Here is a 14,203-nt window from a genome sequence, read left to right on the forward strand (position 1 = left end):
TTCGCAAGCAAACAAAAAAGTTTCACGGATGTGAAACTTATTCTTCATGCGTGTGCTTCACCTCTACTGCTACAACTCCATCCTAGGGGAAACACTGCTGTGTGCGTTTTGTGCAACAGGTGGATGTGGTAGTCTACTGGTAGAGTAGAGAGAGAGCTAAGTAGCGTTGAAGTAGAGTAGAGTAGAGTAGAGCAGGGCAGAGAGATGGAGGCAAAATATATTAATACAGCAGAACTGGAGAGAGGGGTGAAAAATAAATAGAGGTGGGCATGGCTCAAGTAGGGTGCAAAATTATAGACGGAGAATGATTGACAAATTTTTCACTTTAAGCCCTGACACTGTCATATTTGTGTAGGAATTAAGCTACAATAGTCTACATGACATATGTTGTTTTAATTAATAAATACAGTGTGAATAAAGATTAGGCTACATAACATAAAAATAACTGCAGTCTTTGTTAATTGATAGCCGCTTAAATTAAACAATTTTTATAGGGCAAGTAAAAACTGACTTCGGGCAAGTAGATCTCTGACCAACTTGCCCGACCAGGCAAGTGAAAAAAAAACAACTTTAGAGTTGAACCCTGATTCGTATTTAAAACTGTGTCTTCTTGGTCTTTTAAAAAGCAACAGTATACCTAATGATAGCCTAAAAATAAAGCTGAGCCTATTTACATTTAAAATCAGGATGAATTAAGTAATATGCAAAAACATCATAAAATGGGAGTGATACCTCTTAATGCAAGGTTGAGTCACCCTTGATCACAGCAGAGGACATTCCTTCACCATGACATTGAGGAGGCACATAGGGTGTGTGTCGGTGGCAAATCAAAGGTCTGCTGCAATTACTGTGTCAAGGGTGAATGCATTTTCTGCTGTACATCTCTTGCCTGCAAGGACCAGGTCAATGGCAAACTGTGCAAGGCAGTGTTTGACCTTTAATATGATAGTGCTTTGATTCTTTAGCAACACATTAACATGCACAGTTGCAATAACATGAAGGAAGACTGCAAAATGATTCTTGATTCTTACCAACATCTGTCATCAACAGCTGCTTGTAGATTGTACAAAGTTCTTCCTTTTCACTTGATTGATTCCCTACAGCAAAATTAAGTATATTCCTTCATTTGGCACCATGAACAAATTGCTGACTTTGAAACACAATATACGGTCATAGTAGAACCATAATGTTACAGAAACACCTGAAAGAAGGACTTTTTAAACTCAGTGTGGCTCTCTCACAGGACTGACAGAAAATGACACACTGATACCTATGGACAATTAAGGGTTTCCATTTCTCTAACCTGCATGACCGCTGTAAGGAAACCCAGACATGCAAATTACATCCAAAAAGGGTCCGGCCAGCTGACAGATTTAAACCCAAGACCTTCCTGCTGTGAGGTGACAGTACTAAGCAGTGAGTCACTGTGCCTTCTGGACACTAAGATGTAAATGAATATTTTCCAGTTATGTGAGAGTTAGACCCAGCCAATCACCGACTAAACAGGAAATATAAAGAGTATTGGCTTTATGTGGGTTTTAATGATGAAATCTTGAATCCTTGATACAACATGCGATTATTGTTTATCAGTACAGATATACAATATTGGTATGTGTAATAAATGCATTCATATGGTAAGCCCAGTTTAATGTAGACATACAGCAGCATGTTAAGATCCTTATGTTTATATTGAAAAGAAAGGGCGGCTCTCTGTTGGTGGTACCTCCATGTTTCCTCAAAGGAAGCTCTTTTAAAACCGGGCAGCAGTGTTCTTAGGGCATCATTTCATTTAGGGAGGGTCAGGCCTTGACAATAGTGTGGCGGCTTTATCCACAAGGTATCGCCCCCACACTCTTTTTGGTCTCATACCGAGGACGGGCCATTTGACCAGACACGCGTGCCCCCCTCGCTCCTGCTCGCCATAGCCCCGAGCAGGAAGAGGCCTTATTGTCAGGGATCAGCTCTTTAGTTAAGGTACCTTATGCTGGGAGGAGGACCAAGCCTGGTCGGCCGGCAAGGGAGACCCAAAAAGAAAAATGAATGGTCTCTTTCAACAAGTTTTAATCTTCTTTATTTGAAGCAAAATCAGCAAAAGTTTCAGTGTCTAGGATACAACTTAAAGTTAAAAGTAAGTTAAAAAATTCAAAAAAGGCAATACAAAAGAATGATTCAGAGTCTAATACAGAGGTTACTAGTTGTGGCTAACGCCCAAAGAAATAAAAAGAAAACAGTCAGGTGAGTGGCCACCATAGTAAAACACCCCACTCTGAGTCTGTCTGGCCTTTACATGTTCTGTGACGGGACTTGATAATGTGTTAAGTATGTAGTTACATTTCCGCTTGGTGGGGGGGGTGACATGCAGCAAAGGGCCACAGGCTGGATTCGAACCCGGGCCGCCCTTGTACATGGGGCGCCTGCTCTACCATAAAAATGATAAATGCAATATACAAAGATGATTACAGACAAATGATTATAAGAGTACAAGTATATCACTATGAGTACGGGTCCATGTCATTGGTTCGACACCCCATTAGTCCGACTGTCCGCGGTGCTGAACGGCTCGCGGTGGGCGTATGGTGCGCCGCGACCGGCTTGAGGCAGAGCAGGCTCACGGCTTATGTGTTGGTCACTTTCTTTTTCATTTTAACCCACACCCTGATCTTTTCCTGACCCTAACCAAGTGGTTTTTGTGCCTAAACCTAACCAGACCTTAACCACAGGGCATCATGATGATTTCGGAACGGACTTCGGAACAATGGGTTTAATAAGGTCGGAAAAATGGGGTGTCGAACCAATGGGCTGTCGAACCAATGCGCAGTCGAACCAATGCGCAGTTCCCATGAGAACAACATAATAAGAATTAATACACAAAGGATGATTATAAGTGAGAACAACTTTCAGTAAGAATGAACATACTAAAGGTACCTAGGGATGTGTTTAAAGAAACTACGGATAAGAATTAGGCAAAATATGCACTTTACTAAATACATGAGAATGATTAGAAAATGAAGACTGTAAAACTCTGACTTCACTGAGTACGTCTCCCCCCACAAACTCAGCAAGCAATCTTAGGAATTAGTTGAGATGGTGAAGAGAGAAGAGAGCAAAAAAAGTATCCCATTTTTCTCTCTTTGCCACCTTCAAAAATAAAAAAATCATCTTAAACTGCAAAAAAGCAAATGAATTATGGCAAATAACTCGAGCATGCATGTTTCAATGCAGTTAAAGCTCCTATTTATACAATGTAAGATAAGATCATCTTTCTCATTAATGCGTTTTCTTAAAGTGTGTAGGATTTAGTGGGATATTTAAACAAAACTGTAAATTAAATGTAATATCATAGTATGTTTTCTTTAGTGTATAATCACCTGAAAATAAGAATTGTTGTGTTCTCCTCACCTTACAATAAGAAGTTTATATCTACACAGGTAGTGGGTCCTCTTCCATGGAGATCACCGTGTTGCATCGCCATGTTTCTACAGTAGTCCAGAACAGACAAATCAGACACTGGCTCCACATAGAGCCATTTGCCTTTCTGCATTTTCATGTCTGCCATCGTAGTAAGAAGCCCAATTGCAATGAGTGGCGCCGGAGTTACACTGATTTGTAATGTGAAACTGCTTTATTTAATGTTTCTAGCAGTTTAAATTACCTGGTCTGTTTGTTTTGAAGAGGAAGAGACCTCTGTGTATAATTTGGCTTCTGGCTTCTATCTTAGTAGAGGAAAAAAACGGTGACCACACATTAGTATGTGTCGCACTAGCCACCTGCAGCAACATGCCAGACTGCATTGGAGATACATGGATTTGTAACGTGAAACTGCCTTATGCAGTGTTTTTACCAGTTTAAATCACCACTGTGGATAATTCAGCTCACAGTAAAAAAAAAACCCCTGATTGTCTGGATCAAAATATGGTGAGTGCATATTAACCTATGAGAGAAAAGGGAGCCTCCTGTCTCGAGATGATGAACAGAGTTGGAGATGCACTGATTTGTGACTTTATTCAGTGTTTTTACCGGCCTGGTCCATTTGTTTTGGAGAGGAAGAGACCTCTGTGGATATTTTGGCTCCCCATAAAAAATTCCTGAACCAAGAACATTAAAGGCATTCTAGCTGGGAGAAGTTTTAGCTGGTTGCAGTCTGCTTACACACTTCACCTTGAAGTTATTGTCACTTGCATTACGGTGCAACACGGTGCTTTGATGCTAAAACTAGAAATCATCAACAAATTAACAATCTTAAAATCCTACACAGTCATAGGGGCTTTGACTGCAATGTAAACAATACATTAATTAACCAAATAATAAAAAAAGACACACAAAAGAGTAAACTTAATGTTCAGATTGTAAGTGACCATGGAGCAACTACTAGGGATGCCAAAGGTTAATACACTTGTGACAACACTGGTGTTAACAATTACACCTGATATTTTACAAGATTTCATTTAATGTGACCTCTCTCTCAGCTGGTTTAGCTCCTCAGGTGAGGGGAACATTACGTTGATGCATCTCAGCTCCTCTACGTTTTTCTGCAAGTCATCCGCTGCCTGCCTGATTGAATGAGCAAATTTCATGATCTCAGATCTGATTGTGGAAGTCTGGTCCTGTACCTTTGATCTGTCAGACACAAGTTCAGCAAGGTCAGAATCAATGGTGTCCGTCTTAGACACTGGCCCAGAAGGAGTTCCCTCTCTTTCCCTTGCTGCCTTTGCCTGTCTGATGTGGTGTATCTCTTTTGCATCCATGGCAATGAAGAATATATCCACTGCCAAAAGTAAACCAGAGAGCACACCTGATGCTACCTCTGCCACACGTACTGCCCTGGCCCCTTGTGCTGCAACTTTGCCTATGTTCGTCACTTGAACTAATCGCACCAGTTCAGCAATGCCACCAAGGCCCTTTCCTGTCCTCATGCAGCCAGCTACCAAGTTGCCTTGGTTTAACTCACTGACCTCATTGCTAGTTGTGTCAGCTGAGTCACATCTGCTCATGATTTCCTCTAAGATGTAGCTAATTTCCTGTTGCCAGCAGACAACTGAATTAACTTTCTGTTCAATCTTCTTAATGATGCTTCGAACAGCTTTGCAATCAGACGACTGGTTGACCATATTAGTGATACTCGAGGCACCAGCAGCGACCCCACCAGCTGCACCCACCCCTATTCCAACCCCAGTGACAATGAGAGAGGCTCCGAGAGTGAAGGGAGCCAGTATAAGGCCCACTACAGATGTAATCCCTCCCACCGCTCCAATCACTCCTCCTGTCAGACTGCCGATGGTGGCACCCTGATGCACACGTTCCAGACTGTCAGCCACATCCCTTAACTTGTCCACCATGGTCTGGAGTTCCTTTACAGTTGTTTTGCACTATCAAAAAAATCAAAGACATCGTCAGTACTAGATTAGGTACTTGGAGAGTTAAAAAAGCAACTTAGACCCCCCCCCCCCCCCGAAGAACTTGTTTTTGCTGATCTCCTGAGGTTCTTTTCACCTTATGAATGGATGTATGTGTCTACTCAGGTTCTGGAATAAACACCAGTAAAGTGCCGAGTGTGGGTGTTTGGCGAGTAAATCTCGGCAGGCTATCTTCCACACTGGCGAGTAAATTGTACCAAAATTGGCATGTAATAAAAACTTTCCTGAGAGTCTTCACTGCATTTTGAGTCATTTAGGGTGCACTGACCTGCTCCTAAACTGCTCCTGTGCTGTCTATCTGCGGCAACAGCCTTGTACATGGGGCGCCTGCTCTACCACTAAGCCACCGGCGCCCCGCTTAAGCTTACTTTTATCACGAATATACACCAGCGGGCCATGTAATGTTTATCATCTATATACTGCATATTTCTGTAGCAAACATAATGATGTTAGTTAGCTAAAACTAAAATATCATACCTTTTCTGACAGACAGTGTATCATAATAGGACGCTTTAGGATCTCATTGGCTGTTGGTCTTGATTGAGGGTCTTTACTGAATATCTCTTTCAGTATTCCCCAAAGCTCTGATGAGAAGTTCTCTGGGCGAGATGGGTAATGACCACTGATTATCTTGGGTATGAGCTGGAGTGTAGTCTCTGCAAAGAACTTAAGGAGATTTATTGTTAGAAAACACTTAATACTAATTACAATGAGATTGTCTATTAAATTGTATGCATGTATATAAATATTGGTATTTATCAAGCTAATCTTTGTTGTAGACTTAACATCAAACTCAAGTATTTACCTAAAACACACACGTTTCATAATACTGTATGTATTTTCCTTGTGCATGGAAAACACATGATTGCATAATATTGAAGACTGTCCTCATGCTCTGTAATATAACACAGCAGCATATTTATTTCTTTTCTTAGGAATATTGTTTATAGATACTATCATAAATTTTACACAAGAATACATAGCCCAGTTGTGGTGGACTTTTTTAATCTCATTCATGGATTTGATATCTTACATTTTTGATAACATGCAAAACTTTGGGTTATAATATTGGGTTACTTACCGCTGGTTCTCGAGTATACAGCTCATAAAGTATGCATCCCACTGACCAAATGTCACTATAAATAAAGAAAATATTATATAGAAAAATTAAATAGTACTGTTATTATGATGATGATAATAATATATATAATATTATTATTATTGATGATAATAATAATAATAATAATAATAATAATAACAGCTTCCTGGAAATTCTTTGTACTACTCTTTTGATTGAACAGACTAAAGCCTAGTTCACATTACACGATTTTCACCCTGATTTTGTGTCGTGGAGACTATTGTTATCCTTTGAGTGTTCATACCTGGTGACGTGTGTTTCTGTCAGCGGGAGTCTCGCCAACTGTGTTACGACCTGTGTGTGCACACCACAAGATTTCTCCACCGAGCCCTCGCTGACAGAGCCCCAGATAGCACAGTGACATTACCAAACTACGTTTTTTAACTCGGAGACGACACATCGTAAAGGCATGGATATTCTTCCCAGTGTTGAATCAGATCTGCCTCCAGGACCTGGGTCCAAACACAACGCGCTCCCCGTGATCCTGTGTACGCCGCCGTTGTTGTTGTTGCTTGCCGCTTGCCGCTTGCCGGCTTGTCAGTGTTGCCAGATCTTTAGAGAGAAAGAGGCAACCAGGGCTATGGAAACAAGCCCAAAAGAAGCGACTATCATGCTTTTAAATACCTTATTAAACGGATATAGAGGAAGGTGACGTTTAGAGAGCAAGCCCAAATAAGCAACGCCACTTTAGAAACAAGCCCAAAGTTGCGGCTAATAAGCGGACCTGGCAACCCTATGGCTTGTCCTCCTCACATTTCTTCCATCCTCCTTCGTGCTGACATGGGACATATCCCGCCTCTCATTGGCAGATGCTCTTTGTCAGTCATGTCACACTTCTCCAGTTTTCTAGCATGCCAGATATCCAGTCTCAGTCACAGACGAGGCGGTGACTTGCTAGTAGGCTTGTTCACACATGAGAACTCGTAGTGGCAGACTGTCTGCTGACTCACCTTCGACCCAAGGTGGCTCTCAAGATCCTCTGCAATGTCAAAATCGCGGTGAAAATTGCGAGCTAGGCTTAAGTAAAAGCATTTTGTTGACAGAATGAGAAACCAACAAGACTGACTTTTTTGTTGTTCTTTACTTCTTACTATTCTGCTGTTCAGTAGGTGCAGCCCTACAGTGCAGACACAGGGTTCATCCCAATACCTGATCTCACATCCACATTTCCCTCACATCTTCTCTCACATCTTAGATCTGCCTTTTGTAAGACACGGGGGAGAGATGCGAGAATGAGATACGAGGAGAGAAGAAACAAGGAAATATGTCTTTAGAGAAATGAGACGTCCTTTCCTCTGAAGCGTCACCCGAAGCGACATCAGTTTGTGATGATGGCGGCAGCTGATTACAGCTGGATCAGCTGTCAGGAGGCTTTATTAACAGCTATACAAAGATTGTGTCTGCACACACACTAAGCACAAAAAGTAAGGAAAATTGTGTTTCATAGATTATTTCTTTGTTGTAACAAAGTTGTTGCTTCTTGACAATAAATCTTATACCGTTGGAAAGCCTGTTTATTTCCTTTTCAAATGGTGCCACATTTGTAAGGAACATGCATTTGTGGGATGAGCAGCAGAGCTGAGTATGTGGGTCGCGCCCAGTGTTGTGCGTAACGCGTTACAAAGTAACACGTTACAGTAACGTAACTACTTTTATTGGATAAAAAGTAGTGTAACGCGTTACTACTGAAAATATGGTAACGGAACGTAGTTACTTTGTCAGTTAGGCACAACATTACTTTTCCCGGGGACAGATTTGATGGTGACACTGCCTGTCTGCCTCAGCTGCGCACTAGGCAGGAACTGTGACAGTTGTCATGTCAACAGTACAGACAGGAGCGCCAAAATCAAGAATCGTATGAGGAACATGGAAGATACACACGCCTCCTTGGATTATTTTAACGGTTTGTCAACCGAAGACAGGTTAGCTTATTGTAATAAGCTAATAATTAGCAACGGAGTGAGGTTTCCTGACCCGTACTTAATGTCGGGTCAGTGGGTCACCAACCCAATGAAATGGCCTAAGCTACAGTGGCCGGACATTTTTTTATATCTTGTGGAGAAACCCAGCGTTTATACACATGAAAAACTCAAGGCATATAAATCCCTTGATGTGTATAATTTTGTACTTTGCAGTCATGTCCAAGATATTGAATACCGGGAAGATTTATTTATCTGATGGTTTTTGTGCTCTACGGACCGAAGTACTGCCGAGCCAACGACAAGGACACAAAACAGTAACGTTAACTAATGTACAAGACCTGGGCGATTCTGAACAAGTCGACCAACTATATACTGACAGCGAACTGCACTTGTATGGCTGGGTAAGTGTTGTTTAATGTAACGTTAACCTCGCTAGTCAGACCTCAGACATGGGCAACATACGACCCCGGAACCTCAAAGGAAATCAAAACGACCCCCAAAACATCAATAAAATGCAGCATTGTGTTAACAGAAAACAGAACAATCATAACCTGCCTACCTTCCTGGCGCTGTGTGAACGGCAGCCTGTTGCAGCAGCTCCTATTTTGTGTATTATAAATTGCTGCTGTGACATTGAAATTTCCCATCGAGGGGTTAATAAAGTACCTACCATACCATAACATACCATACCAGAAGAGAAAATGAATTAATTTATTCGTGCAGGTCTGTAGCTTACTGCAAAGTATGAGTCAAGCACCATAAAAGTAACGTAAAAGTAACGAGTAACGTAAAAAGTTACTTTTCACAGAGGGTAACTAAGTAAAGTAAGGGATTACTTTTTTTAAGAAGTAACGAGTAACGAGCAAACACTACTTTTTAAAAGTAACTTCCCCAACACTGGTCGCGCCAATGAAAAATTTGCCAAATCCTGTCTGTCAATGCCTAACAGCTTTTTTGCTGTTGCTGTTGACTCTTGTTTTGAGCTTCTGGTACCCCCCAGGTACTGTCAATCAGGTGCCATCAAACGTGGGAGTGATACACTTGGGTTTAATCTCATAAATGCAACACACACCGCTGCTGGTGCGGCGCTGTGGCCATCAAGGGCCGCCCCCCAACACACACTGGCAGCGGTGCGCAGCGGCACCGTCAACATGTATTTCCCACCCCACCCGCTAGGAGGCTGTACCTACACCAGTTGCCAACGGTTGCCAACTGCTAGTAACAGAAGAAGAAGAGGAAAAACTTTGAGGCAACAACAACTTGAATTTCACGGGTGAGTTTCTTATCAAAGTCGTCTTATTAAAAATTTGAAACAACCGGAGTTGATCCTACGAGACAAGACGTACATAAAAGGCTTTTCTCGCAGCGCCGCCATGAGCGCCGGCCGCGCTGGAAATAGAGCAGTGGGCTGAAGCAGAGCGGCGCGGTGCGGCGCGTCAGCCGGCGCCAGTGTGGTTTGGTTCATAGAATATAATGGAGGTGGGCGTTTTGACGCGCGGCGTACGGCGGCGGTGTGTGTTGCACTTTATCTGTGTTCCCTCCGGAATGACATTTCACTGATGTTATGATGTATCAGATTATTCCCATCAGCTGCAGTGCTGTGCTGTCCAGTCATAACTGATATCCAATCAGGGGGTGTGTTGGGCAGTCAAAGACTTCCGCAAAGGCTCCACTCATGTATCCTTGCTTCCCTCCCCACTGAAAGCCTCCTAGACTCCCCTGAGTGCATTTAGCGAATTAAGACATCCTTCAAGATGGCGAGTCTCGATCGATTTCCGGGTCAAGTGATCAAGGACAGAGGTGTCGAGGAGGGATATTGGGCTGAACCCACAGATGGAGAACTGAAACTGCTGCTGCTGTCTTGCTAACATGCTTTTTTCACCACACAGGCTGTGTAGACAATATGTAATGATCACAGATCATTATTGTGAAAGCGGCTCCCAGTTAGATCCCTAAATTAATACATCCCTTTTTCTGATAGAGACTTGCTTTCCTACTTATGACATTGTGTAATTGATTTGATGACTGGCAGACAAACTTTACATTTAGTTTTTTGTAAATCTGTTACATGACAAGTATTTTTGGTTCAGCCTTTTTAAAAACATTCAGTTTATCGCTTTGGGATTTTTCTGATTTATTTACACTGTGCACATTCATTTTTTGTAATAACAACCTAAACCAAATTGATTTGTTGATGTGTCCAGTTATTAAGCAGATTTCTTATTTTGGTAATAACATTTTTTTTTTTTACCTCTTAGCATCATAGGTCCCCTCTGTGAAGGCTTCTGGTGGCAGATAATTTATTGTCTGCTGTGAATTAGTGCTTACTGGAGTTTTTGTTGAACTGTGTGAAAACAAATCAAATGTATCAGTACAACAACATGCACCAATAGAGCAAAAAAAGAGGGAAAGAGAGACAGAAAAACAGGGTACAGTACTTTTCATGGATATTTCCAAATCCGCCCAAGCACACTGTTCCAATTTCGGTGAGGAGCACGTTCTATAGAAAGAGGAATGGTAAGAAGTATTTATGAGATTTTTCAGGATAAAATGGTGTATGACAGCCTGAAAGCCCATTTAAAAAAAAAGAAAAACATATAAGGATTAATTTGTATGATTAAGGTCCCATTTGTATGACAACGATTTCAACTGAAAACAGTAAACTTTAGTTGCATTTTGGCCGATCATTTACACAACAGCGGCGTTTTGGGTGCCTGAAAATGCAACGTTTTGAAAACGGGTTCCAGAGTGCAATTTTATGGAAATGGCTCCGTCTCCGTTGTCATGTAAACTTGCAGTATGCAGTTCCTCTGAAAACGGAGACTTTTCGCACATGCGCATTACGCTTCCAGTCACTAGGCACGCACAAGAAAGTCGACCATCACAACAACAATGGCGGACTCCCGAGCTCTGCTTGTGCTGCTCAGCCTGTTGAATTTATCAACGTTCCCCATCGTAGTGTAGATTTACTGTAGCAACTCCAACTCGTCGTCCATCCAGACAAATGTTCATGCGGTTGCGATTTTGTTTGTTTATACATCGCCGCTCTGTAGAAGGAAGTGTAAGTGTCACACCACCAACTACTGGCCTGGCATGTATACTGCAGCGTTTTTGGTCATTTTTGTGGATCCGTGTGCATGGCGATTGTTATCAAAACGTTGTCGTCTAAACGCGGAACTTTTTTCAAAATGAAAATGAGAAACGATTCTGTTTTCAGTGGATCGTTTTCGTGTAAACATGGCCTAAGTATCACATCATCAATACATATGTTCTCTTATTCAGGGTTAGTGTAATATGTGTAGTACCTCTGGTGTCAGACATTTGTGAAGAATGCCTTTTTCATGAATGGTTTTCAAAGCCACACAGATCTCAGCAATCCAGCTCAGTACCTAGCAAACAAATCATGGTACTTAAAGAGGAACATCACTGTCATTTTCATTGATGTTAATCCGAAATGTCTTTCGTATTAGATTGCTGTACCTCAGACTCTTGTGGAGAGTCACTCATCTCTCTGATCTTTGCAGCAAGGTTCCCTCCCTGACAGATGTCCATCACTATATAGTAAACATTCTGATCCTCATCTTTATGACAAAAAGAAAAAAAGAGAATCTGTTAGTATCAAGAACAACTCGTCTTCAGTTTTTGACTGTGTGAGGTACTCCTCCCAAATAAATAGAAAATTATAGGCCTGTTAAGTTTTTTGAGCTGACTGTTGAGTTGTTGTTTGTTCTTAAGAATCTCATTTTTAATTGAATGTAACTTTTTGTCCTAATGCTAGTCATCTAACTCCTTCCACATTTTTCAACATAGAAACTGCATTCAAACATCAAAATATTCTGCTCAATTAGGTCATGATTGCTATGACTTTTCTCATTCACAACCTTCATACTGTACTTCCCAAAAATATTTGTTTTTGGGTATTTTTCCCCCATTCAAGTGAATGGATGGAATATTCAAATCTGACACAAATTAGAGGTTTTTCATGCATTTTCAATTCTTATCTCCTCATAATACATTCATTTAGAAACTCCATTCAAATTTCAAATATCGTCTTTCATACATTCTGATTCAACTTTCAAATTCCATTTAAACTTTTGAAATACTCAAACTTGTTTGGAGCAGGGTAAAAATGCCCTTTTCAGGTGTTTACATTGGTTTGTATTGAACAGAATGTTCAGAGCTAGGGTGGGGGACTCAGCAGTTGGAGTGGAGAGAGTTCTTAAACCTTTCTCTTTAACTCACTGGGTACATCCCAAGTCTCTTATTTTATACTGCTAACTCCTAACTCCTTACTTGAACCGGAAGTCGTTAGAGCGCCGCCATCTTTAAGGCCGTCTCATGTCTCTTATTCCTGCCAGTAAGGAGTTAGCGTTAGGCGTTAGGAGGGATCTGTTAGGTGCGATGAGTAAGGTAACACGAGAGGTTCCTAACAGGAAGTCTTTTTCAGCTTGAGGCCCTGACGTATAAATACCCGCCCCCTACGTCTGTCTCATTTGAACGAGATGGTGGAGAAACAGCGCAAGTGTACCCATTACATGCATTCTTTGCAATGAAACGCTGTAATTCACATGCCTACGTGACTACAATGAGTAACGTTGATGATATTTCCTGCAAGACTGTCATGTTGTAATTAAGTTTATTTCATTCACAATCCGCTGCGTTGTGCAGCTGCTCGAGTGATATAACACCACGCACACACACATACACAAACACATTTGCCCATCATTAATTGTCCTGCATGTCATGTGAGTGGAATGTTTGATAGCTTGTAGGTTATATTAATTATTAATATTAATATTATTACTTAATTAATGTTGTTGTAAGTTACTGTCATTACCGTCTGTCCTGCATCTCTCTCTGTCTCTCTTTCTGTCTCATTGTGTCATACGGATTACTGTTTTACTGTTAATTTATTATGCTGATCTGTTCTGTACGACATCTATTGCATGTCTGTCCGTCCTGGAAGAGGGATCCCTCCTCAGCTGCTCTTCCTGAGGTTTCTACCGTTTTTTCCCCGTTAAAGGGTTTTTTGCAGCGTTTTTCCTGATCAGCTGTGAGGGTCCTAAGGACAGAGGGATGTTGTATGCTGTAAAGCCCTGTGAGGCAAATTGTGATTTGTGATGCTGGGCTTTATAAATAAAATTGAATTGATTGAGGCAGACTGACAGGTCTGATATCTCTTATTCACTCAGCAGCTGACTTGTTGAATGATGGCGAGTGGATTTAATAATAGTGATAATAATGATGATAATAATAATAATGATAATGATGCTCATCACTGTGACAGTGGCAGGGCTACAGACCTTTAATTGTGACAAACTCCATTGAAGTGTGTGAACAAAGTCTTGACGGCGGGGGGAGGGGGGGTTGTTACGGCTTTGATCAGCGAATATAATGTGACTTAGGATGTACACCAAACGCTGGCTCCGTTATGCAGCAGATCCAGCTGTCGCGCCGTCATCAGAAAAGGACGTCGCTTTACGTGACGCTTCAGAGTAAGGCCGTCTCATGTCTCTTATCAGCAATCCTCGCTCCTCACTTCTAACTCCTGATTCCTTAAATGTTTTCCTAAGTGGGAGGGACTAAACAGTTAGGTAAGGTGGCTAGGTTAGGTGATTAGCAGTAATTTTAAGGCACTTGGGACGTACCTATAGTCACGCCCACACTTTTCAGTCTGCATACATAATTTTTGGTCAAAATTAAGTAAAACTTGTGCTCTTTCAGATAAT

At 41.4% G+C, this 14,203-nt stretch overlaps 1 protein-coding gene across 2 annotated transcripts in view; it reads right to left on the minus strand.

Moving 5' to 3' along the window:
- Positions 1 to 2,054: 2,054 nt before the first annotated feature.
- The window catches only part of LOC117260752 (uncharacterized), a 44,586-nt gene continuing 32,437 nt past the window's right edge, over positions 2,055 to 14,203 (minus strand). For both annotated transcript variants that reach the window (XM_078169331.1, XM_033632826.2), the window contains 7 exons: positions 11,955 to 12,055; positions 11,780 to 11,863; positions 10,913 to 10,974; positions 10,726 to 10,818; positions 6,496 to 6,550; positions 5,892 to 6,080; positions 2,055 to 5,366 (listed from right to left, as the gene is read on the minus strand). In XM_078169331.1, coding sequence (XP_078025457.1) covers positions 4,446 to 5,366; positions 5,892 to 6,080; positions 6,496 to 6,550; positions 10,726 to 10,818; positions 10,913 to 10,974; positions 11,780 to 11,863; positions 11,955 to 12,055 — 1,505 coding nt within the window. In that variant the 3' untranslated portion in view covers positions 2,055 to 4,445. The remainder of the gene's footprint in view (positions 5,367 to 5,891; positions 6,081 to 6,495; positions 6,551 to 10,725; positions 10,819 to 10,912; positions 10,975 to 11,779; positions 11,864 to 11,954; positions 12,056 to 14,203) is intronic.

Source organism: Epinephelus lanceolatus, chromosome 7 (assembly GCF_041903045.1).
Source record: "Epinephelus lanceolatus isolate andai-2023 chromosome 7, ASM4190304v1, whole genome shotgun sequence".
NCBI lineage: Eukaryota > Metazoa > Chordata > Actinopteri > Perciformes > Serranidae > Epinephelus > Epinephelus lanceolatus.